This window comes from Piliocolobus tephrosceles, chromosome 9, assembly GCF_002776525.5.
Source record: "Piliocolobus tephrosceles isolate RC106 chromosome 9, ASM277652v3, whole genome shotgun sequence".
NCBI lineage: Eukaryota > Metazoa > Chordata > Mammalia > Primates > Cercopithecidae > Piliocolobus > Piliocolobus tephrosceles.
Window position 1 is genome coordinate 38,052,994 of NC_045442.1, and position 22,796 is coordinate 38,075,789.

At 39.5% G+C, this 22,796-nt stretch overlaps 2 protein-coding genes across 3 annotated transcripts in view; one reads left to right on the forward strand and one right to left on the reverse strand.

Annotated features, from left to right (window-relative positions):
* The window catches only part of ENTPD1 (ectonucleoside triphosphate diphosphohydrolase 1), a 174,846-nt gene extending 166,971 nt beyond the window's left edge, over window positions 1-7,875 (reverse strand). The window contains exon 1 of one of the 2 annotated variants that reach the window (XM_023206248.2): window positions 7,742-7,875. The gene's annotated coding sequence lies outside the window, so the exon portion shown is untranslated. Of the gene's footprint in view, window positions 1-7,588 lie in introns of both variants that reach the window. The other variant, XM_026446542.1, reaches the window with a different exon arrangement.
* Window positions 7,876-11,535: 3,660 nt separating this feature from the next.
* TCTN3 (tectonic family member 3) overlaps window positions 11,536-22,796 on the forward strand; it is a 31,580-nt gene continuing 20,319 nt past the window's right edge. The window contains exons 1-11 of the mRNA XM_023206244.1: window positions 11,536-11,875; window positions 12,040-12,163; window positions 12,476-12,594; window positions 18,099-18,226; window positions 18,463-18,571; window positions 18,658-18,773; window positions 19,294-19,329; window positions 20,189-20,269; window positions 21,204-21,329; window positions 22,212-22,319; window positions 22,640-22,734. Coding sequence (XP_023062012.1) covers window positions 11,620-11,875; window positions 12,040-12,163; window positions 12,476-12,594; window positions 18,099-18,226; window positions 18,463-18,571; window positions 18,658-18,773; window positions 19,294-19,329; window positions 20,189-20,269; window positions 21,204-21,329; window positions 22,212-22,319; window positions 22,640-22,734 — 1,298 coding nt within the window. The 5' untranslated portion in view covers window positions 11,536-11,619. The remainder of the gene's footprint in view (window positions 11,876-12,039; window positions 12,164-12,475; window positions 12,595-18,098; window positions 18,227-18,462; window positions 18,572-18,657; window positions 18,774-19,293; window positions 19,330-20,188; window positions 20,270-21,203; window positions 21,330-22,211; window positions 22,320-22,639; window positions 22,735-22,796) is intronic.

A 22,796-nucleotide genomic window follows, 5' to 3' on the forward strand; every position in this document is an offset into this window, starting at 1 on the left:
TATGAGTATACTACAATTTGTACACATTTTGCTTTTGATGGATAATAAAGTTGATTATAGTTTGGTGCTATTATAAATCATGCTGCTATAAATGTTGTCATACAAGTCTTTTGTTAAATATGTATATTTACCATACATACACACACACACATTTCCTACTGGGTCTACACCTAAAATTGTATACTTTGCCAGGTCATAGGGTATGGATATGTTTAGCTTTATTATATAAAGCCCAATAGTAAATGGTGGCCCCAATTTATACCCCCATCAGTAGCAAATGAAATATCCAGTAACTCCATATCCTCTACCTTTAAAAAGTTTAACCACTTTGAAAGACATGGAATTATATCTTCTTATTGTCTTCATCTGAACTTCTTTGATAATGATATTGAGTTGCTCTTTTATGTTTATTACTCATTTATATATCCTACTTTATAAAAAGTCTAGTCAAAATTTTGGTCAATTTTTTGAGGGGTTGTACATGGATTCTTTAAATATTCTGGGTACAAATCCTGTGTTTTATATGTGTGTATGTGTATATTTACATATATATACACATATATATAATATTTTGCCATTGAGTAGCTTGCCTTTTTACTCTCTTAATACTGACTTTTTATTAAGAGAAATTCTCAGTGTTAACAAGATACAATTAAACAATCTTTTTCTTTAGTATCAGTGATTTTTGTCCAGTTTAAAAACTCTTTGCCTACCTCAAGATCACATTATCTTACATTATTTTCTAGAAGCTGTATTGTTTTCCCTAAGTATAAAATCTATGTAAACTTGACGTCTAGGTACAGGTAAGGTAGGAGTACAGACACACTGTCATCCCTATAAATATCTAACTGGTATAGCACAGTTTATTGACAAAATCACCCTTTCCTCACTGTACTGTAATATTACCTTTGTCACAAATCAGGTGACTACATATGTGTGGATCTTTTTCTGGACACTATTCTTTTCCATTGATCTATTTGTCAATTTTGGAGCCAAAGTGATACCATTTTATTCTAACAATTATTTTATCTTAATAATAAGATGGGATATCTAGCAGGTAGAGGCCTTCTAGTCTTGTTCTTCTTTAAGATTCTCTTGGCTATTTTTGACCTTTTGAAATTACATGTAAATTTGAAATCAGCATGTCAATTTTTACCCAAAAATGCTGAAATTTTTACTGGACTGTATTGAATCTATACATGAATTTGGGAAGATTTGACATGTTTTCATTAGTAAGTCTTTCTAGCCATGAATTTTGTGTAGCTCTCCATTTATTTAGGTTTTCTATTATTCCTCTCAGAAATATTATATATTTTGATATGTAGTTTTTTTTTGTTTTCGTTTTTCGTTTGTTTGTTTTTAACGGAGTCTTGCTCTGTTGCCAGGTTGGAGTGCAGTGGCGCAATCTCAGCTCACTGCAATCTCTGCCTCCTGGGTTCAAGCAATCCCCCTGCCTCAGCCTCCTGAGTAGCTGAGGCTACAGGCACGCACCACCATGCCTGGCTAATTTTTTGTATTTCAGTAGAGATGGGGTTTCACCATGTTGTCCAGGTTGGTCATGAACTCCTGACCTCAAGTGATCCACCCACGTCAGCCTCGCAAAGTGCTGGGATTACAGGCGTGAGCCACTGTGCCCAGTAATATGTAGAGATCTTATACTATTTCAGATTTATTCCTGTGTATAAATGTTTCTTCAGGTAATTGTACATTTTATCATCTAAAAGTTTTACTTTCTAATTTATTATGGCTGTAATATAGCAATACAATTGAATTTTCTATATTGACATTATATTTATTCTTTCCATGGCTCTTCATTTATTTCTGCATTTCTGTGCATCCATCTAAGATCATTTTCTCTTTAGCATGAAGAATTCCCTTTAGCAATTCTTTGTGTGGGTCTGTTAGTGGTAATTTTTCCCTCAGTTTTTGGTTTATAAATACATTTTTATCTTATCTTCATTTTTGAGGAATCTTTTGCTGGGTATACAATTTTAGGTTAGCTTCCTTAAAGATATTCTACTTTTTATAACTTCCATTATTTTTGTTGAAAAGTCAGGTGTAGGCCGGGCACGGTGGCTCACGCCTGTAATCCCAGCATGTTGGGAGGCCAAGGCAGGTGGATCACGAGGTGAGGAATTCAACACCAGCCTAGCCAAGATGATGAAACCCCGTGTCTACCAAAAATACAAAAAATAATAATAATAATAAGCCTGGCATGGTGGCGGGTACCTGTAATCCCAGCTTCTCGGGAGGCTGAGGCAGAGAATTGCTTGCACCCGGAGGCGGAGTTGGCAGTGAACCGAGATCGCTCCATTGCACTCCAGCATGGGCGACAGAGTGAGACTCTGTCTCAAGAAAAGTCAGGTGTAAGTTTTATTGTTGCCCCTTTGCAAGTAATATGTCTTTTTAAGCTATACTTTTTAAAGATTTTTCTCTTTGTCAATTTTTGGGATTTGAGTAAGATATCCCCATGTATTATTTTCTTTTAAATTTATCTTGTTTGGGTTTTGTAGAGCTGGAATCTACAGATTGATAACATTATTTGGGGAAATATTCAGCCAAAATATCCTAATATATTGCTGTGTCTACCCCATTATCTCTCTCCTTTCCTTCTGGGGCCCAATTACATATCAATATTTCTTCCACTCTCTCCACATTGTCTCTTACATTCTTTACTGAATTCTCAACACATTTTCCCATGTTTTATACTAGAGCTTAACAAATAATCTAGTTTTTCAGTTCACTAATCCTGCCTTCTGCTGTGTTTGATCCACTGTTAAACCAATCTAAGAGTTCTCAATTTCCATTATTGTACTTTTCAGTTCTAGGATTTACATTTGATACATTTTCACAGGTTTCCGTCTCTGGTGAAATTCTCCACCTTGTCAGCTATTTTACTGAATATATATTAATCGCATATATATTTTAAGTCTGCACCCATAGTTATGACCTCTTATTGGGTCCTAATATTATTAATTTGTGTTTTTTAATTTGATCTTCTAACCATTTATCTGTTTATCTTTTCACATAACCAGCTATTAGTTTTATCAATTACTCTACTGATTTTTTATTTGTTTTTAATTTTTAATTTCCTCTATTATCTTTATTAATTCTCTTCTTTCATTTTCTTTCAATTTGTAATTTGCTTACTAAATTATAAGATTAAGTTTAGGATTATTTTAAACATTTCTTTTTAAAAAATAAAAGTACTTGAAAATATAAAAGTTCTTTAAGTTCTATTGGCTTTATTCTATGCATTGTAGTTGTTTAACTTTCATTCTTTCATTTTTAATTAGTTTGTAATTTTTGTGTTTATTTTCTTTTAACTCAAGATTTATTTTAAAATGTGATTTTTTTTTCTTAATTTCCAAGAGGATATTTTTGCTGTCCTTTTATGTTAACTTCTAATTTTACTGCATTGTGGTAAGCAGAATGTACTATAAAATCTTTGCCTTTTTTCTCTTCATTGAGATTTTCTTTATGACATAACACATGGTCAATTTTTGTCAATGCTCCAAGTATGATTGAAAAAGAATTAGTACTATTTGCTTATTGGGTTCAAATTCTATACCACCTATAGATATTAAATTGAGAATTTTAAAATCACTTATTTAAATCTTTTTCTCTATTTTTATTATTTAATCTATCTATTTATGGAAGAGGTATGATAAAAAATCTTTTACTCTGATGGTGGATTTATCTAGTCTACTCTTTCACTAGTTATTTGCTTTTATATTTTAAAACAATATCTTCAGATCCACAAGGATCATTAATTTAACATCTTCTAGGTAGTGTGTAACTTTTATAAAGATGAAATATATATTGCCCTTAAATATAATTCACTTAGAATTTTATTTTTATCTTTATATTTTTAGAGATAAGGTCTCACTATGTTGCCCTGCTGGTCTTGAACTCCTGGTCTCAAGCAGTCCTTCTGCTTCAACTTCCCTCCTGAGTAGCTGAAATTATAGGCACAAGCCACTGCACTAGGCTGGACTTCTATTCTGACTGTCATTACTATTACTACATCTGTTTCCTCCTTATTAGCATTTGCCTATTAAGAATTTATTTCTGGCTGGGCACAGTGGCTCATGCCTGTAATACCAGCACTTTGGGAGGCTGAGGCTGGCAGATAATCTGAGGCCAGGAGTTTGAGACCAGCCTGGCCAACATGGCAAAACCTTGTCTCTACTAAAAATACAAAATATTAGCCAGGCATGGTGGCAGGCACCTGTAATCCCAGCTATTTGGGAGGCTGAGGCAGAATTGCTTGAGCCAGGGAGGTGGAGGCTGCAGTGAGCCAAGATTGTGTCACTGCACTCCAGCCTGGGCAACAAAAGCAAAACTCTGCCTCAAAAAAAAAAAAAAAAATTATTTCTTAATAGATGAATTAAACTTATTCATATTTATTGTAATTATTTATATATTTGGACTTCTTTGTTTTATTGTTTTACCATTTTCTTTTCTTTTTAATAGAGACAAAGATTTGCTCTATTATCCAGGCTGGAGTGCAGTGCCGTGATCCTAGCTCACTGTAACCTCAATTTCCTGGGTGCAAGCGATCCTCCTAACTCAGCCTCTTGTGTAGGTAGGACTACAGGCACATGCCACCATGCCCAGGTATTTTTTTTCATTTCTTGTAGAAATGGAGTCTCAATATGTTGCCCAGGTTGGTCTCAAACTCCTGGCCTCAAGTGATCCTCTGGCCTCAAGTGATCCTCCTGCCTCAGCCTCTCAAAGTGCTGAGACTACAGATGTGAGCCCCTAATATTTCTTTAACCAATTTAATCCTTCCATTTTCTTTTTTTCTCCTGGATAATCAAACGTTGGACTTGCAGATTTAATCCTCAATGTCTCGTATTTTCTATTTATTTATCTTTTTGTTCAATAGAGTAGATGTCCTTATATTTATCTTCCAAAATTTTAAACAAAAAAGTCAAGGTCAGTAATCATATTAATAGTTTTAATTTCCAAGAGCTCTCTCTTATTCTGATTGCTCCTTTGTCAAATATTCTGCTCTCATGAATGTTTTATTAATTACTTCTCAAATCTCTCTGAGGTATTAACTAAACAGTGTATCAATTTCTAGAAAGAATTATCTATTTTTTCCTGGAAGAAAATAACTAGTTATAGGTCCTTTTGAGTACAAAGGCAAACTATTCCATATACCATATAGACCTTCAATTCATTTTCTTGATTTCTGTCAACTTTACCTTTTATCTTCTCTCTTACTTGCTATCGCTAGTTCTGGCTATTCTGTGGTATTCTGCTGGAAGGCAGCTGCCTCCTTTGGCTGCAGTCCCTTTCCATGGTTATTCTAGGCTGCTGCTTCTTCAGTCAACATCCTTCCAATTTCTTCAAAAATGTATGAAAAATCTTCCATACTGACCATGCTGATGGTCAACCACACCTCCTACTTTTTGTTTTTATAAATATATGCCCTTTTAAGTCTTTTAACAGGTATTTTAATAAAATTTCAAAAGAGGGGTCAAATGTGCATCTTTCTTTCCTTCTTATCTCCTTTCTTCCTTTTCTTCTTTCTTTTCTCCTCTCTCTCTTTCTCTTTCTTTCTCTCTCTTTATTTTTTTGACAGGATTTTGCTCTGTCACTCAGGCTGGAGTACAGTGGTGCAATCAAGGCCACTGCAGCCTCAATCTCTTGGCCTCAAGTGATCCTCCCACCTCAGCCTCCTGGGTAGCTGGAACTACAGGTGTGCACTACCACACCTGGCTAATTTTTATTTCTTGTAGAGACAGGGTTTCACCATGTTGTCCAAGCTGGTCTCTAACTCCTGAACTTAGGCAATCACCCTGCCTCAGCCTCCCAAACTGCTGGGATTATAGGCATGAGCCACCACACTTGGCCCAAATGTGCATTTTTCTTCCATCTTTAATCACAATTCCTAGTTGATTCATCTTTAATAGATGAAAAATCTCTTGTGTCTCTCTATAAATGTTAATTATATTTGTTCTAAACTCTTTTTCTAATTTGTCCTTTTTTAAATTTTTTTTTCCTTTTTTTAGAGACAGGGTCTCACTCTGTCACCCAGGGCAGAGTGTACTGGTGTGATCATGGCTCACTGCAGCCTAACCTCCCTGGCTCAAGCGATCCTCCTGCTTCTACCTCCCAAATGCTAGGATAACAGGTGTGAGTCACTGTACCCAGCCTCAGGTTTTAATGTTTCTTGAATACTATACCCTTTTTTTGTTTGCTGGATTTTTTTCTTTTTCAAATGTAGATCTTTTGAGTGTGTGTCCACCTTGGTACCTGAGATTCCCTGTTAGCCTCAGAACAGGTGGGATCTGTTTATTGCATTCTACCTGCAGGATTTTTGAAGAAGAAAATGGTAGATGTGGAGTTTGACAAGGTGTATATCTTAGTCCATTTTCTGTTGCTTATAACAGAATGCCTAAAACTGGGTAATTTATAAAGAAAAAAATTTATTTCTTACAGTTATGGAGCCTGGGAAGTTCAAGGTCAAAGAGGCATATCTGGTGAGAGCCATCTTGCTGGTGGGGACTCCCTTGTGGTGGCCCTGGGCAGTGAGCCCGTGGAGTGTACCCTAACCTGTCCTCTGAAACTATTCTGTCCTCCTATGCCTCTGGTCCTGTGATAGTAGGGGCATCCTGTAAGATCTTCGAAATGCCTTTGGGATCTTTCTTCCCTTGTCTAAAGCAATGGCACCTGTCTCCTTTTTATACAAACTAATCTCTTTAGCAAATAGTCACTGGGCTGCACCCTTGGTTTCCTCTGCTGAAAATGCTTTTTAACTCTTTACATGGTCAGGCTGAGAGTTATCCAAATCCTTCCACTCTGCTTCCCTTTTCATGATAAATTCTACCTGTAAATTATTTCTTTGCTCTTGAATATCAGCATAAGCTGTCAAATATAATCATGTAGCTCCTTTTATATTTGGCTTAGGAATTTCTTTTGCCAGATACCCTAGTTCATTAATCTCAAGTTTGGCTTTCCACAACGCCCTCAGGCATAGACACAGTTCAGCCAAGTTCTTTGCCAATTTATAACAAGGATGGCCTTTACTCCAGTTTCCAATACCACCTTCCTCAGTTCCATCTCAAATCTCAGCAGAATGGCCTTTACTGTCCATATTTCCATCCGTATTCTGGTTACAATCACTTAACAAATCCTGGCGGGGTGCAGTGGCTCATGCCTGTAATCCCAGCACTTTGGGAGGCCAAGGCAGGTGGATCACGAGGTCAGGAGACTGAGACCATCCTGGCTAACACAGCGAAACCCCGTCTCTACTAAAAATGTGAAAAAATTAGCCAAGTGTGGTGGCAGGTGCCTGTAGTCCCAGCTACTCGGGAGGCTGAGGCAGGAGAATGGTGTGAACCCAGGAGGTGGAGCTTGCAGTGAGCCGAGATTGTGCCATTGCACTCCAACCTGGGCGACAGAGTGAGACTCTGTCTCAAAAAAAAAAAAAAAAAAACAAATCTCTAAGAAGTTCCAAATGTTCCCTTGTCTTTTTGTTTTCTGAGTCACCAGAATCACCCTTGATACCCCATTCACTGAAATACAGCCACTTTATAGCCTGCTCCTCCAAATTCTTCCAGTCCCTGCTCATTACCTAGTTCCAAAGCTGCTTCCCCATTTTCAGGTATTCGTCATCAGCAAAATCCCACTTCTTGGTGATAATTTTCTGTTTTCGTTCATTTTCTGTTGCTTATAACAGAATGCCTGAAATAGGATAAGTTATAAAGAAAAGGAATTCATTTCTTACAGTTGTGGAGGCCGGGAAGCCCAAGGTCAAGGGGGCATCTCATAAGAACCTTCTTGCTGCTGGGAACTCTCTGCGTCTGCGGCATCCCAAGGCGACACAGGGCATCACATGGTGAGGAAGCTGAGCATGTTAACTTGCTAACTCAGGTCTCTCTTCCTTTTCTTGTAAAGCCACCAGTTCCTCTCTCATGACAACACATTAATCCATTAACCCGTGAATGGATTAGTCCATTCATGAAGGCAGAGACCTCATGACCCATCACCTCTTAAAGGTCCCACCTCTCAATACTGCACATTGGGGATTAAGTTTTGAAACAAATTTTGGAGGAGACACGCAAATCTAGCAGTGGGTTAGGACCAGTCTCCACAAGTGGGGCCTCTCTCTTCCTCCTAAATGTCAGAAGCCATCCAGGGCACTGTCCTGCCTTTTCAGTAAAAGTATACATGGACTGCCTCCTGCCACCCCCGCCACCACCTTTAGGGGCAAATTCTTCTGCTATCCACTGCAAGCACAAGTAGGGATAAGGTTGAGAGGCTGACCTGGCTCTTCCTACAGTGGTACTTCAATCAATAACCCATAGAATTGTCCAAGGGCCACTAGTGATAACAAATAGCTTCTTTCTACGTGCTTAGAGCACTCCAAGAGTCACTTCCATTTCTGAATAAGTCCTCTATTATGCAACTATTGTTTGTTCACCTTCAATTCAATCCCATGTGCCTTCTATTTTTCAAGTATTCTTACAATGTCTGGCCCATGAGAGCACACCTTCATGTATTTCAATTCTGGGCATGTTCATGTATGCACAAGTGTGTGTGTATCTAAGTTTTCTGTAATTTTCAGAGATCTTTGGAAAAAGGGAGAGAAGTGGGAAAAGGACAGAACTTGTTGTCTGCCATCTCAATACAATCTCCTTGCTAAATTTCCAATTACATATTCAACTCTTTTAATCCCAAACACAGACAACTGCTAGTATCATATGATCTAATTTGGAAATCTCTGCTTCTGAGATTATGTCATATGACCTCAATTTAAGACTTGGTGCCTATACTACAACTGACATCTGCATGACACATGTGAATAAATTTCATTCTTCATCCACAAAATTATCTTTCAGATTTTAATACTGGATCTCAAAAGTATTGAGAGTTCTGTATTACAGAGATTCTTACAAATGCAAAACAGCAACACATACCAGGCACAGTGGCTCATGCCTGTAATCCCAACACTTCGGGAGGCCAAGGCGGGCAGATCACTTGAGGTGAGGAGTTTGAGACCAGTCTGGCCAACATGGTGAAACTCCGTCTCTACTAAAAATGCAAAAATTAGCTGGGTGTGGTGGGTACACCTGTAGTACCAGCTACTAGGGAGACTGAGGCAGGAAAATTGCTTGAACCTGGGAGGTGGAGGTTGCAGTGAGCTGAGATGGTGCCAATGCACTCCAGCCTGGGTGACAGGGCAAGATTCTCTCAAATAAATAAGTAAATTAATTAATTAATTAAATCAATAAATAAAGCAAGTTTAAAAAACAACAATTCAAATAATCTTTTTGCTTAACTATAACAAAATAGAAAAAAAAATTAACTTTTCTAAAAAAAAGTTAAGTGTTAAAATTCAAAAATAAGAAAAAGCAACTCAAAAAGATCCTGAAACATTATTTGCTTATTACTCATCCCTAATATTACTGCAACCAACAGTCTTTTGCCAACGCTAATAAATTCAGAAATAATTTAACACTGTTTGAGAGTTGCCATTTAAATTCCAAACTTTGAAATCTAAAATAGTCTCTGATCAGATGTACAATGGAAATTTTATAGAAAGATCACTGCATGGTAAATTGGTTGCAAAAAGAAGAAATTTTATAGAAAGAAATACAATCCTCAAATAAAATAAACTAAAAATATTCCTAAGGATTAATTCTAAGGAGTTCAACAAAACAATTTTTAATATATTTTTAGAATACGTAATGCACATCTAACATGTCCCAGACACTGTTCTAGGCATGGGGATATTTCAATGAACAAAATAGACAAAACTCCCTGTTTTTTGAAATTTACATTCTAGTATATACATATGATCATATAATCTGAATAATATGAACTTGGCCTTTTCCTATAGAAACTACTAATAAGGTAAATAAATGTTTTAAGACCAAACACATATCTCCCATAGCTGTCCATCACACAACAACATAAAAATACGTTTGAAAATATTTATAACACAGAGATACATTTAGCTACTGACTTCAAAACATTAGAAAATAAAGATCTTGTAAGAGAATGCAAGTCAAATGTCCTAAAACTTACCTGAGTTAAGTGATTCACTTGTAAAGGGAGATATTGACCAGATTTTTCGTAAGTGTACTAGATTTTAGATAACTCTTAACAGATGTTAATTTATATACTAAAACTAAATATCCAAAAGAATCCAGATGTCAGAACTGTGGACACAGGAAAACACTGGTTCTAGAAGGAGCAAGATTTTGATCATCTACAGTCCCACTTTACATATGGTAGCTACTCACACCTGTGGTTAACTTTGAATTAATTACAATTTAAAAATTAAAAATTCAGGCCAGGCACAGCGACTCACACCTGTAATCCCAGCACTTTGGGAGGCCAAGGTGGGCGGATCACTTGAGGTCAGGAGTTCGAGACCAGCCTGGACAACATGGTGAAACCCCATCTCTTCTAAAAATAAAAATAAAAATAAAATTAGCCAGGCGTGGTGGTGCGTGCCTGTCATTCCAGCTACTCGGGAGGCTGAAACAGGAGAATCACTTGACTCCTGGAGGCAGAGGTTGCAGTGAGCTGCGATCACACCACTGCACTCCAGCCTGGGCGACAGAGCGAAACTCCATCTCAAAAAAAAAAAAAAAAAAAAAAAAAAATCAGCTCCTCAGTTACACTAGCCACATTTCAAGCGCACAATTGCCACATAAGGCCGGTGACTACCATGCTGGACAGTGCAGCTATGGTACATTTCCAATACTGCAGGAAAGTCAAATGGCCCGCGCTGCTGTGGGGAATCAGAAGAGGCACGCCATTCCTGGGAAGAACAAAAACCTCTTAGAGAGGCTTAAAGATTTTGCCATTAACACGGAAAAAAAATCTTCTAGTTCCATTCCTCCATCTTATTTTCTCACGTCCTAGACAATGTTTCTTTTTTTTTATTCTTTATCTGCCTATTTTCTCATATTTTCCTATCCTTTTTTCTTATTTTTCTCTCACTTTTTCTAACAAAAACATGCAGTCCATCTTTAATGATTTGATGCATTTATTTAGGGTTTTTAAAATTTCTCAATGTTAACATGTAAGGAGCTGAATGAACATTATTTCTAATGTGTTTTCAAAAAAAAAAAAAAAGCCATATTTAGAGGAGACTGTTTTTTAAGGTACGTGACCTTAGGTGTGTTTCCCCCAACTGAGAACATTATTCTTCCATAGAAAGGGTTTCTCACCATTGGAATCCGGGCTGAAAAAAAAATTTGCAATTCTAGTTCTGGCCTCTGGGATTTCCTTGCACTGAGGCCGGGCTCAGTCCTCCGGGCCGCGAAGTGGGCGGGGAACCCGTCCGTCCGCCGAACTCCTACCGCCACCTAGCGGAGAGAAGGCGCAAGGGCTCCTTCGCCACTGGCGGTTGCCAGGCAACGAAAGCACGCCCCGGCCCACGTTAAGGAGGAGGGCGCAGACCGAAGGACACTGAAAGGGCTGTAACAACCCCACTTTCGATTGGCTGAAGAGCTCTCATTCTTCTCATGAGCCAATGAGAAGAGGCACGCGGATGTCGTCAGACGCTATGCGGCTCCTCCCACCCACGCTCTGGCAACGCGTCTGGAGACCGCGGTGGCTTACGTCGGACCCGCAGGCCCTAGCTGCCCCATGCGCACCCCACAGCTCGCGCTCCTGCAAGTGTTCCTCCTGATGTTCCCCGATGGCGTCCGGCCTCAGCCCTCTTCCTCCCCATCAGGGGCAGTGCCCACGTCTTTGGACCTGCAGCCAGGAACGGATGGCGGAACCCTCCAGTCCTCTTCAGAGGCGACTGCAACTCGCCCAGCAGTGCCTGGGATCTCTACAGTGGTCCCTACTCTCGTGACTCCCTCGGCGCCTGGGAATAAGACTGTGGACCTCTTCCCAGGTGAGGGAAAACGTTGTGGGGGTGGAAACTTACTTGTGAGATCTAAAATTCTGTGAGCAAAGTTGAACTGCCACAAAGCAGGAGTGGGGCTGTCGGAAGGAGGATGAGCACCTGGGAGAGTTTGGGGATCCTCATCCTACTCAGTCTGTGTTGTCCTTTCATAGTCTTACCGATCTGTGTCTGTGACTTGACTCCTGGCGCCTGCGATATAAATTGCTGCTGCGACAGGGACTGCTATCTTCTCCATCCGAGGACAGTTTTCTCCTTCTGCCTTCCTGGCAGCGTAAGGTGAGCTTCGTTGCTCAGATTGAATCCTAAAGGGATTGGAGCCTACAATGGATAACATTTGGATGTAAGAAGAGTTAGGCTTTGTGCCTCCTGCCCCTACTTCCACTCCTAGGACATTCCTTTGGTTTTTCCTAGAAACTGCCTTTCCTGATTCTCTAGAGCAGGGCTGGCCAGTAGAATAAGACCTTCGTGTAGTCCTATAGGTGTCCAAGGAGTCCTCTCTTTGGCATCTGGCCGATATTGCCAGGGCACTCTTTTAGAAGGGGCACCCGCCCCTTCTAAATATATCTTCTCCTTCCTCTTTCCTCACAGGTCTTCAAGCTGGGTTTGTGTAGACAACTCTCTTATCTTCAGGAGTAATTCCCCATTTCCCTCAAGAGTTTTCATGGATTCTAATGGAATCAGGCAGTTTTGTGTACATGTGAACAACTGTGAGTAAAACATGTTGGCTGTTCTCATTTGCTAACACAGGAGTGTTATCATTTGTCTTCCCTGGGCCACATTGGAAGAATCTTCTTGGGTCACACATAAAATACACTAACAATAGCTGATGAGTTTAAAAAAAAAAAAAAAAAAAAAAACCAGCAAAAAAACTCAGTGTTTTAAGAAAGTTTACGAATTTGTGTTGTTGGGCTGCGTTCAGAGCCGTCCTGGGCTGCATGCGGCTGGTGGGTCGCAGGTTGGGCAAGCTTGGTCTAACATTTACTGAGAATTGGCTTTTATTCTGGCCTTTTTTTCCATTTCTTTCTTTTTTAAACTTTTTTTCTTTTGTCCTTTGAATCTCTACCCTTCTTTCTGCCTTTTCTCTCTTATTACTGAATACATTTGCATTTTTTTCTTTTTCTTTTTCTTTTTTTTTTTGAGACCGAGCCTCCCTCTGTCACCAGGCTGGAGTGCAGTGGCATGATCTGAGCTCACTGCAACCTCCACCTCTGGGGTTCAAGTGATTCTCCTGCCTCAGCCTCCCGAGTAGCTGGAACTACAGGCACGTGCCACCATGACCAGCTAAATTTTGTATTTTTAGTAGAGACAGAGTTTCGCAGTGTTGGCCAGGATGGTCTTGATCTCTTGACCTCATGATCCGCCCGCCTCAACCTCCCAAAGTGCTGGGATTACAGGTGTGAGCCACTGCGAACCAGTCACATTTGCAACTTTTTATGTTCTACTGGCTGCGGATCAGAAAACTCATAAATAGCTTTAATTTCAATCGTTTTAATCATTCCTCTTAACTCAGGTAATCACAGATAGACTATATCCCCCACTTACTACAATCTCCATGAGGGTACTAACTGAATCCCCAGTGCCTAACACGTAGTAAGCACCAAATAATGTTTGAATGAATGTCTTTGACAAATGAGTCTATGCCAACCTTATTTTCATGTCATGAGGCAACAGTGTAGGAGGAGCACTGGATTAAGATCTCAGTCCTGCCATTTCCTTACCAGCTATACAGACTTGGGCAAATCCCTTAGCATTTCTAGGCCCGTTTCTTCAACTACATAGTGAGAAATAATATCATTGGCTTTGTATACGAAAGTGCTCTACAACTGTAGAGTACAATAAAGATTTGAGATTATTTTTGGGGATGGTGAGTGGACTTAGAAATTTGCTGGTGATGGCTATAACATTTCTAAAGATATTAAACTGATCTATCTTTTTAAAATGTCTATGAAGCAAAATAATGTTCCTGCACAAAATGGATTTAAATGTCTCTTGCATCCTGGAAGTCACCTCATCCTGATTTCATCTGACTGTTAATAAGATTTGCAAAACTATATTTGTCTCAGAAAACAACCAATTTTTGGTTTGGGGGGCCTTGAATTTGAAAGCAGTTATCAGAAGCCTTGTGGTTATTTAGATCGTAATAGGGTAAAGGGAACAAGGTGAATACTTCATTTTAAGATAAGGTTGTGGCCTGGCGCAGTGGCTCACACCTGTAATCTCAGCACTTTGGGAGGCCGAGGTGGGCAGATCACTTGAGGTCAGGAGTTTGAGACCAGCCTGACCAACATGGTGAAACCCTGTCTCTACTAAAAATACAAAAAATTATCCAGGCATGGTAGTGGGCACCTGTAATCTCAGCTACTTGGGAGGCTGAGGCAGGAGAATCACGTGAGCCTGGGAGGCAGGTGGAGGTTGCATTGAGCTGAGATTGCACCGCTGCACTCCAGCCTGAATGATAGAGCGAGAGTCTGTCTCAAAAAAAGGTGATGTTGTCTCTTCTTTTCCAAACATTTTACTGCCTTTTAAATCCAGCCTTATGATCGTGCTCCAGGGTTATTGCAATGGCACCTACCTGGGGCTCCCTGCTTTTGATCCCCACTCCTGCCTCCCACACCATCCTGCACACTCCTTCGGGATCAGTGGATCTGAACTTTCTTTAACCAACACCACCTGAGGGAGGAATATGGCCACTTCCAGTAGTAATTATGGTTCATTACATCAATGAACTTTTCCCTGAATGAGGCTTGGGTGTACATTCATGTTTAGTCTGAAAAAGACAAAAGTTTCCCTTTGGTTCTGATTATTTGCCCACCTTCCTCACATATATACACATAGCATATACACATAGTATACACAGCTATGGAGAATCACTTCACTAGATTAATCTTTCTATAATATTGCATTATGTTGCTTCCTTACTCAGAAACCTCCATTACTTCCCACTACCCGTAAAATAACATCCAACTTCTTAGCTGGCCAGTCAAATCTCCTATTTGATCCAACTTAGTGTTCCTGGCTCTTTTAGCATTACTCTCTACTTGACCCTCTGCTTTGGCCGAACTCATCTGCTCATTGTCCTCAAGATATGCCCTGTATTTTTCCCAAGTTTGTATTTGCTTTTCTTTCTGACTCTATAGTTCCTTTTTCTCTCTGCATTTTGAAATACCTGTATTTTCCATGAGTGTTTTCTTGCTCATCTATTGGAAGTAAGCCATCCTCAGAAGTTCTAGTTTTGATTTTTTTTTTTTTTTTTTCTGAGACGGAGTCTCGCTCTGTCGCCCAGGCTGGAGTGCGGTGGCCGGATCTCAGCTCACTGTAAGCTCTGCCTCCCGGGTTTACGCCATTCTCCTGCCTCAGCCTCCCGAGTAGCTGGGACTACAGGCGCCCACCACCTCGTCTGGCTAGTTTTTTTGTATTTTTTAGTAGAGACGGGGTTTCACCGTGTTAGCCGGGATGGTCTCGATCTCCTGACCTCATGATCCGCCCGTCTCGGCCTCCCAAAGTGCTGGGATTACAGGCTTGAGCCACCGCGCCCGGCCTGCATCCTCAGAAGTTCTAAAGCATTTTGTTTGAGTCACCCTCTTAGAACCTATAGGATTTCTTATATTGTTATTAGTTTATGTAAACATCATATCTTTCCAGGTAAATTGTCAACACCATGAAAGGATGAACCATATCTTTGTTTCCCTATGCTGCTTAGTATCTATTGGTACAGCCAGGCCAGGTGGCTCGTCCTGTAATCCCAGCACTTTGGGAGGCCAGGGCAGGAGGATTGCATGAGCCCAGGAGTTCGAGACCAATCCTGGCAACATAGCGAGACCCAGTCTTTACAAAACATAGTAAAATTAGCTGGGTGTGGTGGCGCATGCCTGTAGTGCCAGCTACTTTGAAGGCTGAGGTGGGAGGATTGCCTGAGCCCAGGAGTTTGAGGCTGCAGTGAGCTGTGATCATGCTACTGTACTGCAGCCAGGGCAACAGAGTGAGATCCTGTCTCCAAAATAAAATAAAATAAAAAATTTTTAAAAGTATCTACTGATAATGATCATCAGTAAATTATGTTTTTAGTCAAAGTCTGTGCAGCATGCTGGAGTGGGGAAAAAACACCAGGAATAGGAGTCTGCAGTCTACTCTCGGCTCTGCAAGCTGGCCCTCTGGCTTTTTGCTACTCTTTTACCTCTGAGGATCGAAATTTCCTCATGGGATTAGGTTAGATGGTCTGTAGGCTTCCTTTGACATCTGAAATTGTAATAGAAATCTAAATACCTTTAAGCTCTTTTAGATGTAATATCTATGATGGTAGAAATTTTAGGCAAAAATTCTACTTAGCCTATATTTACCATCACTACTGCCAATATCTTTGCACCGAAGTGAGAGATAAAATGTTAACTTTCTCTTATTCATTTAAGCCATGAAAAAATAGCTAAATAGATATTTTGCCATCTTAGTTCACCTTCTTTCTTAGCTTAATTTTTATTTCATTTATAAAGATACAAATAACTGCATTTTACATGAGGCAAATATCTCTTCCATGTGGTTTTCAGGGTATGAGTTCCGAAGGAAATGTTAAAATAGCTCTTGGAAGCGTTAGGCTTTGAAGATTTCAGATCAGAGATGGAAAGCGGCCCATAGACCAGCAGCATCAGCATCACCTGTTTCAGAGCAATGCTTTTCAGATTCTAATATGCATACACATTACCTGGAGATCTTGTTAACATGAAGATTTTGATTCAGGTCTGGGGAGTGGCCTGAGAGTCCGCATTTCTGAGACGCTCCCAGGTAATCCTGGAGCTACTAATGTGTGCACCCCACTTTGAATAAGAAGGATCTAGGAGATGCGTGGAGAGTGAGTAGTCTGAAAGGCCCCAGAATTGAGAGCTGCATTCATGCTGACTTTTCAGAAGCTGAAAAGTCAGATAATTAAGATGTTATCCATTATCACAGAGCATAAAGGTCAGGTTCATTTAACATGGAATCCTCATTTGGTTTCAATGATGCAAGTATTGTAACCTCTTTTACTCTGTACAAATGACCATTAATTATATGAAGAATGAAACTGGCAAGAGGCACGTTTCCCTGTGTTCTTTTTTCAATTTAGCACCTGAGTAGTAAAGCAGAGTGTTGTCAATCACCTGCCATCCTCTGGGCAGGGGACAGCATCACAGCCCTTTTCCTACATCTCTCTACTGGTTCTAAAGTGCCATAAAGAGAAGACTGCAGGAGTTTGGATAGATTTATACGTTGCTATCATAGAAATTATAGAATTGTTCCAGAAAATACCCTTTTTAAGTATCTAAAATCTTGAGTGGAGGAATTATAAGGCATAAGGAATAAAATGCAACAAATCTATGAACTTGAGAGATAGAAACATTGTTAGGACGGGTCAGTTGAAGTTTAGAGGAAACAGGAAGATTTGGGAAGGACAGATCAAATAATTGTCATAATTGTCTCTAATTGTTCCATGTTCCTATGCAAATAGTGCGATTCTGTTAGAGGCTCATTTGATATGGGGCAGACATGAGCATTATCAAGCTTCCTATTTTCTTTTCTTTTTTTTTTGAGATGGAGTTTCGCTCTTATTGCCCAGGCTAGAGTGCAGTGGTGTGACCTCGGCTCACTGCAACCTCTGCCTCCCAGGTTCAAGCGATTCTTCTGATTACAGGTGCCTGCCACCATGCCTGGCTAATTTTTTGTATTTTTAGTAGAGATGGGTTTCACCATGTTGGCCAGGCTGGTCTCAAACTTCTGACCTCAGGTGATTCATCCGCCTCGGCCTCCCTAAGTGCTGGGATTACAGGCCTGAGCCACCACGCCTGGCTGAGCTTCCTATTTTCATCACAAATTGCTGATTATACACATTCTTGGCCATCAGTGACTTAAAACTGACTGGCATTCATTGACCATATTCTTATCTCAGATCTTCATATTAAAACAATAATTCAGTTAGTAGATTGTGAATAAATTAAGAAGTGATGGAAATCAGAATTGTTATTTCTGGAGATGGAGTATTGATTGGGAGCCTTCTGGGGAAATATTCTGTAACTTGATCTAGGTAGTGGTAATACAAGTATATAAATTTGTAAAAATTCTTTGAGTTTGCACTTAAGATTTACACCCTGTATATTATGCTTCAATTAAAATATTTTTTAAAATTAGTTACTTGGCATGTTTTTCTTTTATCTAAACTTCCCTTTTCTTTTAAAAAACATTTTAGCAAAATTAAACTATTTCCAGAAGCTTCAAAAGGTCAATGCAACCAACTTCCAGGCCCTGGCTGCAGAGTTTGGAGGTGAATCATTCACTTCAACATTCCAAACTCAATCACCACCATCTTTCTACAGGGTGAGCCTGGGGAAGGGGATGGGATTGTTTGGTTTGGTTTTTACTCTCATAGCAGACAGCTGACAAGGTATCTTTGCAGCACTACGCTGCAGCTAGCTAAACCATTGTCAGCTCTTTGGAAGGCAGTAGTGTCCACGTAATCATGCCCTTGAGTTAACCTTGTTTCTACTCTTTCTTTTCTGTTGTAGTCTAGTTCAGTCTCACTATGAACAAATTTTCTTTTATATTTTATTCAGGCTGGGGACCCCATTCTTACTTACTTCCCCAAGTGGTCTGTAATAAGCTTGCTGAGACAACCTGCAGGAGTTGGAGCTGGGGGACTCTGTGCTGAAAGCAATCCTGCAGGTGAATCCAGAGCAAAAGTCCAACCTTTTCATTCAATTTAAAACAGGCTTTCTCATGTACCACTCTGTTAACTATTTGTGTTTAAGGTTTCCTAGAGAGTAAAAGCACAACTTGCACTCGTTTTTTCAAGAACCTGGCTAGTAGCTGTACCTTGGATTCAGCCCTTAATGCTGCCTCTTACTATAACTTCACAGTCTTAAAGGTAGGTGTCCTTTCTCTCCCTACACTGTCACTACTATGAAGTTGAAGTGAACATGCTTCTCACTGTTGTGGGTTGTGGAAAGAGCATTGAACTAGAAGTCAGAATCCCCAGGAGCCATGTAAAAGACAGAGGGCCTGGAAACCATATCTGAAGACAAATGCAATAACTGGGGATATATATCCAGGATAAGAGATCATCACCCTTCTCACTAATGGGATCGGCTTGCAAGGGTGGAAGGGGGAAAACACCTATTTCACCAAACGTCTTGCTTTTGCTATTCAGTAGAGCTCTGTCAGAGTAGACAGGCTTCACAGTCTATCACCCTCCTGTCTGGCTCCACTTCCTGGCATTTTAGTGTAAAGAAGACTCAGGTGGAATAGAGGAAGTAAATCATTCTAATATATTGACTTCTCCCCTCCTGCTAAAAAAGCCAAAGTCTGTTGTTAGTAGTATGAAACCATAAGCTCCTGGTGATTTTTGGTAAGGTAGATGCACACTCATGTCCCTGCTGTTCTCCTAGGTTCCAAGAGGCATGACTGATCCACAGAATATGGAGGTATGATGCTGTTGTACCAGGAAAAAGGAAAAAGAATATTTGGCTCCTCTCCATCTGAGGCAATTTTAGTCTAAGTTGTACTGTTGAAAGATAAATGTAAGCGTGATATAGCAAACAATTAAGTAGGGATCTGAAACGGTGCTTTTGCAAGTGCATTCTATACAATTAATAGCCTCATATGAAACCAGGATCCATAAGGTGTTAGATAGGTTTGTAAACATTGGGTTAAATAAACTATATTTAGGGTGGGCTTCTTAATTTTTTTTAGAGACAGGGTCTTGCTCTGTCACCCAGGCTGAAGTGCAGTGGCACGGTCACAGTTCACTGCAGCCTAAACCTCCTGGGCTCAGCTAATCCTTCTACCTCAGCCTCCCAAGTAGCTGGGACTATAGACATGTGCCACCATGCCCGGCTAATGTTTTACTATTTTGTAGAGATGGGGATCTCGCTATGTTGTCCAGACTGGTCTTGAACTGCTGGCCTCAAACAATTCTCCTGACTTGGCTTCCCAAAGTATTGGGATTACAGGCGTGAGCCATCTCACCCCACCTGGAGTCTTTAATTTGCTAAAGGGCCTTATTAATCTCTAAGGGGAATACTGAATATAGTATTTCTAACAATTATTTGACTATGGAACGCTTGTTTTATATTTAATAGAACTAGTGTTCTGAGAAATAAGTTTTAAGAAGTGCTGGTTTAGAAAGACTTTTGAATTTAAGTTGTTGGCTGGCGATGGAAGAAGAAAGAGGGTAGTCAAGGGGAAGGAAAAATACTTACCTTAGCATGATATCTATTAATAGATACAAGACAAAATACCGCCTTCAATTTTAGTTAACTATTTGCTTCTTTTCATTGCTAGTTCCAGGTTCCTGTAATACTTACCTCACAGGCTAATGCTCCTCTGTTGGCTGGAAACACTTGTCAGAATGTAGTTTCCCAGGTAGGGATACTGACCTCAGATTCTGGACTGATGTATGTTGATCAACACTGCCAGAGGTGCCTCATCTTCCATTAAGTGTCAGACTGCCCCCACTGAATTTCGTCTGCATTCTCTAACAATGATGGGAATGCAAACTTGTTGCATTGGTAGATTCTTGGTTGTAATCCTTGTTAAAAGTAGCATACTGTGAATTTCAACAATTCCCAACAATTTTGAAATTAAACTTGTCAATAATTGAGCCTGTTATCCTCCCTACCATGTTTCAGTTATTTCCATCACCACATCCTCCAGTATTTCAGGTCCAGGACATAAAAATTATTTCTGACACCTCTTCTGTTGTCCACCTGCAGTCTGTTACTGATTCTTACTGACTGACCACAAAAAAATTTTCTTCTCTTGACACAGTCAGTATCATCTGAAAGTCTGAAGTAGATTAATCAACTTCTATTCCTCTGTTCTCTAAACAATCTAACCTAAAAAAGTAAGAATTTTCTTAAGGCATCTTCTTAAAGACTATGCTCAGAAATTTAAGGTTACTTTCAATTGTTGTATCCCCAGCAACTATCTTTATTAATTCTCAAACATTGTGAGAGCCAAGTAAATCAGATTTCTGTTTCATGCTCACCTCTGCCTGTTTCTACTTGCCTTCCTCTGCCCGTAATCAACTTATGTTTTCTACCCTTTCAATTCCTACCATAAACTCACCTACCCGTAAACCCTTTTAAAGGGCTCTATCCAGTTTCTTTTTCGTATACAAATAAAATATGAAATCATCTTTATCTTTCATAGTATTTGTGTTTGGCATTTTTAAAATTACTGTTTCAGTCTACCTCATTTAGTTATAAAAACACCCTTGAAGACAGAAAATCTTCTGTCCTAAACATATTTGGCCCAATAACTATTTTTTATTAATTGATTCTTTTTTGCATTTCAGGTCACCTATGAGATAGAGACCAATGGGACTTTTGGAATCCAGAAGGTTTCTGTCAGTTTGGGACAAACCAACCTGACTGTTGAGCCAGGCGCTTCCTTACAGCAACACTTCATACTTCACTTCAGGGTTAGGGCCCTTCTCTCATAGGGGATTTAGAGGGGAAGAAATATCGGGTTAGAAATAGTTCCTTTGCTTTTCTAATACATGTGAAATAGAATAAGAATATGAAGGCCTAGTTCATTCTGTCGATTGAGGCTTCAACATTTAATATTCCATAGTTTTACTACAAGGTGTAGTTATTCTACAAGTATTTACTCAACATTTTCTCCAATTCTCTATCTGGCCCCTAACAAAGCAGGACTTCGATCTCAAATCAAAACTTTTTTTATAGTCATTTTGAATCATAAATTCAGCCAACACCTACAAAAATTATTTAACTAGCTCTTTTCTCATATTTCTGAGCAGTCAGCATTTTATTCATTTCCCACTTAATCTAAGTGTTCAGTCTTAATCACCGCCATTTGGCTTTCTGCTACTTCTTTCCTCCTTTTGAACCCAGCATAGATTTTCTCAACTCTACCCTCAGGTGATCAGCCAACTGCTGTGTCTCTCAGAACTCATCTCCAGAACATCTATAGTTAATTAAAATATGTATTTTTTAAATTATATTTAAAATCTTCAGATTTTAACCAGGCTGTGTTATTATTGCTAAATTGCTAGTAATTTTTGAGAAACAGGGTTAAGGGATCCTTAGTAGGTTCTTCGTTGTAATCCTTTGTAAAAGCAGCATATTGTGAATTTCAATATTCAGATCATGAAGGATTTATTTTAGTGAGTTAAGAAAAGTGAAAGAAGCAAAATGCTACACTGTGGAAAGAAGCCAGAGCGTTCAGTGTAGCTCACTTACTGCATTGCCTTGCCTTAAGGAAGGATATGGTGAAGCCAAGCAGTGGGAGGTGGGAAAGCATGCTTACCTCCATAATTGACTTCTCTTCACTCTTTCTGCAGGCTTTTCAACAGAGCACAGCTGCTCCTATCACCAGTCCTAGAAGTGGGAATCCTGGCTATATAGTTGGGAAGCCACTCTTGGCTCTGACTGGTGATGTAAGTTATTCAGTATCCTTTTTAGAGCTGGGTGGCCTGTTGCAACCTAATGAGAAAAGCAGCGAAGGCTTTCAAACTTATGTTAGACTAGCCAAAGGTGAGAAATTTTTTGTTCATTTTAATGAGGTACTTATATACTAATATATGGTTAATCATTTTTGGAATCGTAGTTGTCTCTCTGTGATTTTTTGAGGAAAACAAATTTGTGACTTGCACATTATGATAGCAATACAAAATAAATAGCATTAAGGGAGAAAGAGAACATACATTTTACAATGCTGTCCCTTTTTTTTTCTGTTATGATGTCCTTGATCATCACTTTTCCACTTTGGATGACCCTCTTACAGAGCCAGGGTAATGGAAGTTGCTCTGTTAACAGACATGAGGTACAGTTTGGAGTGAATGCAATATCTGGATGCAAGCTCAGGTAGTTCTTTGCTTCCTCATCATTTCCTGCAATTTCACTGGGAATATGTAGGGAATATGCTG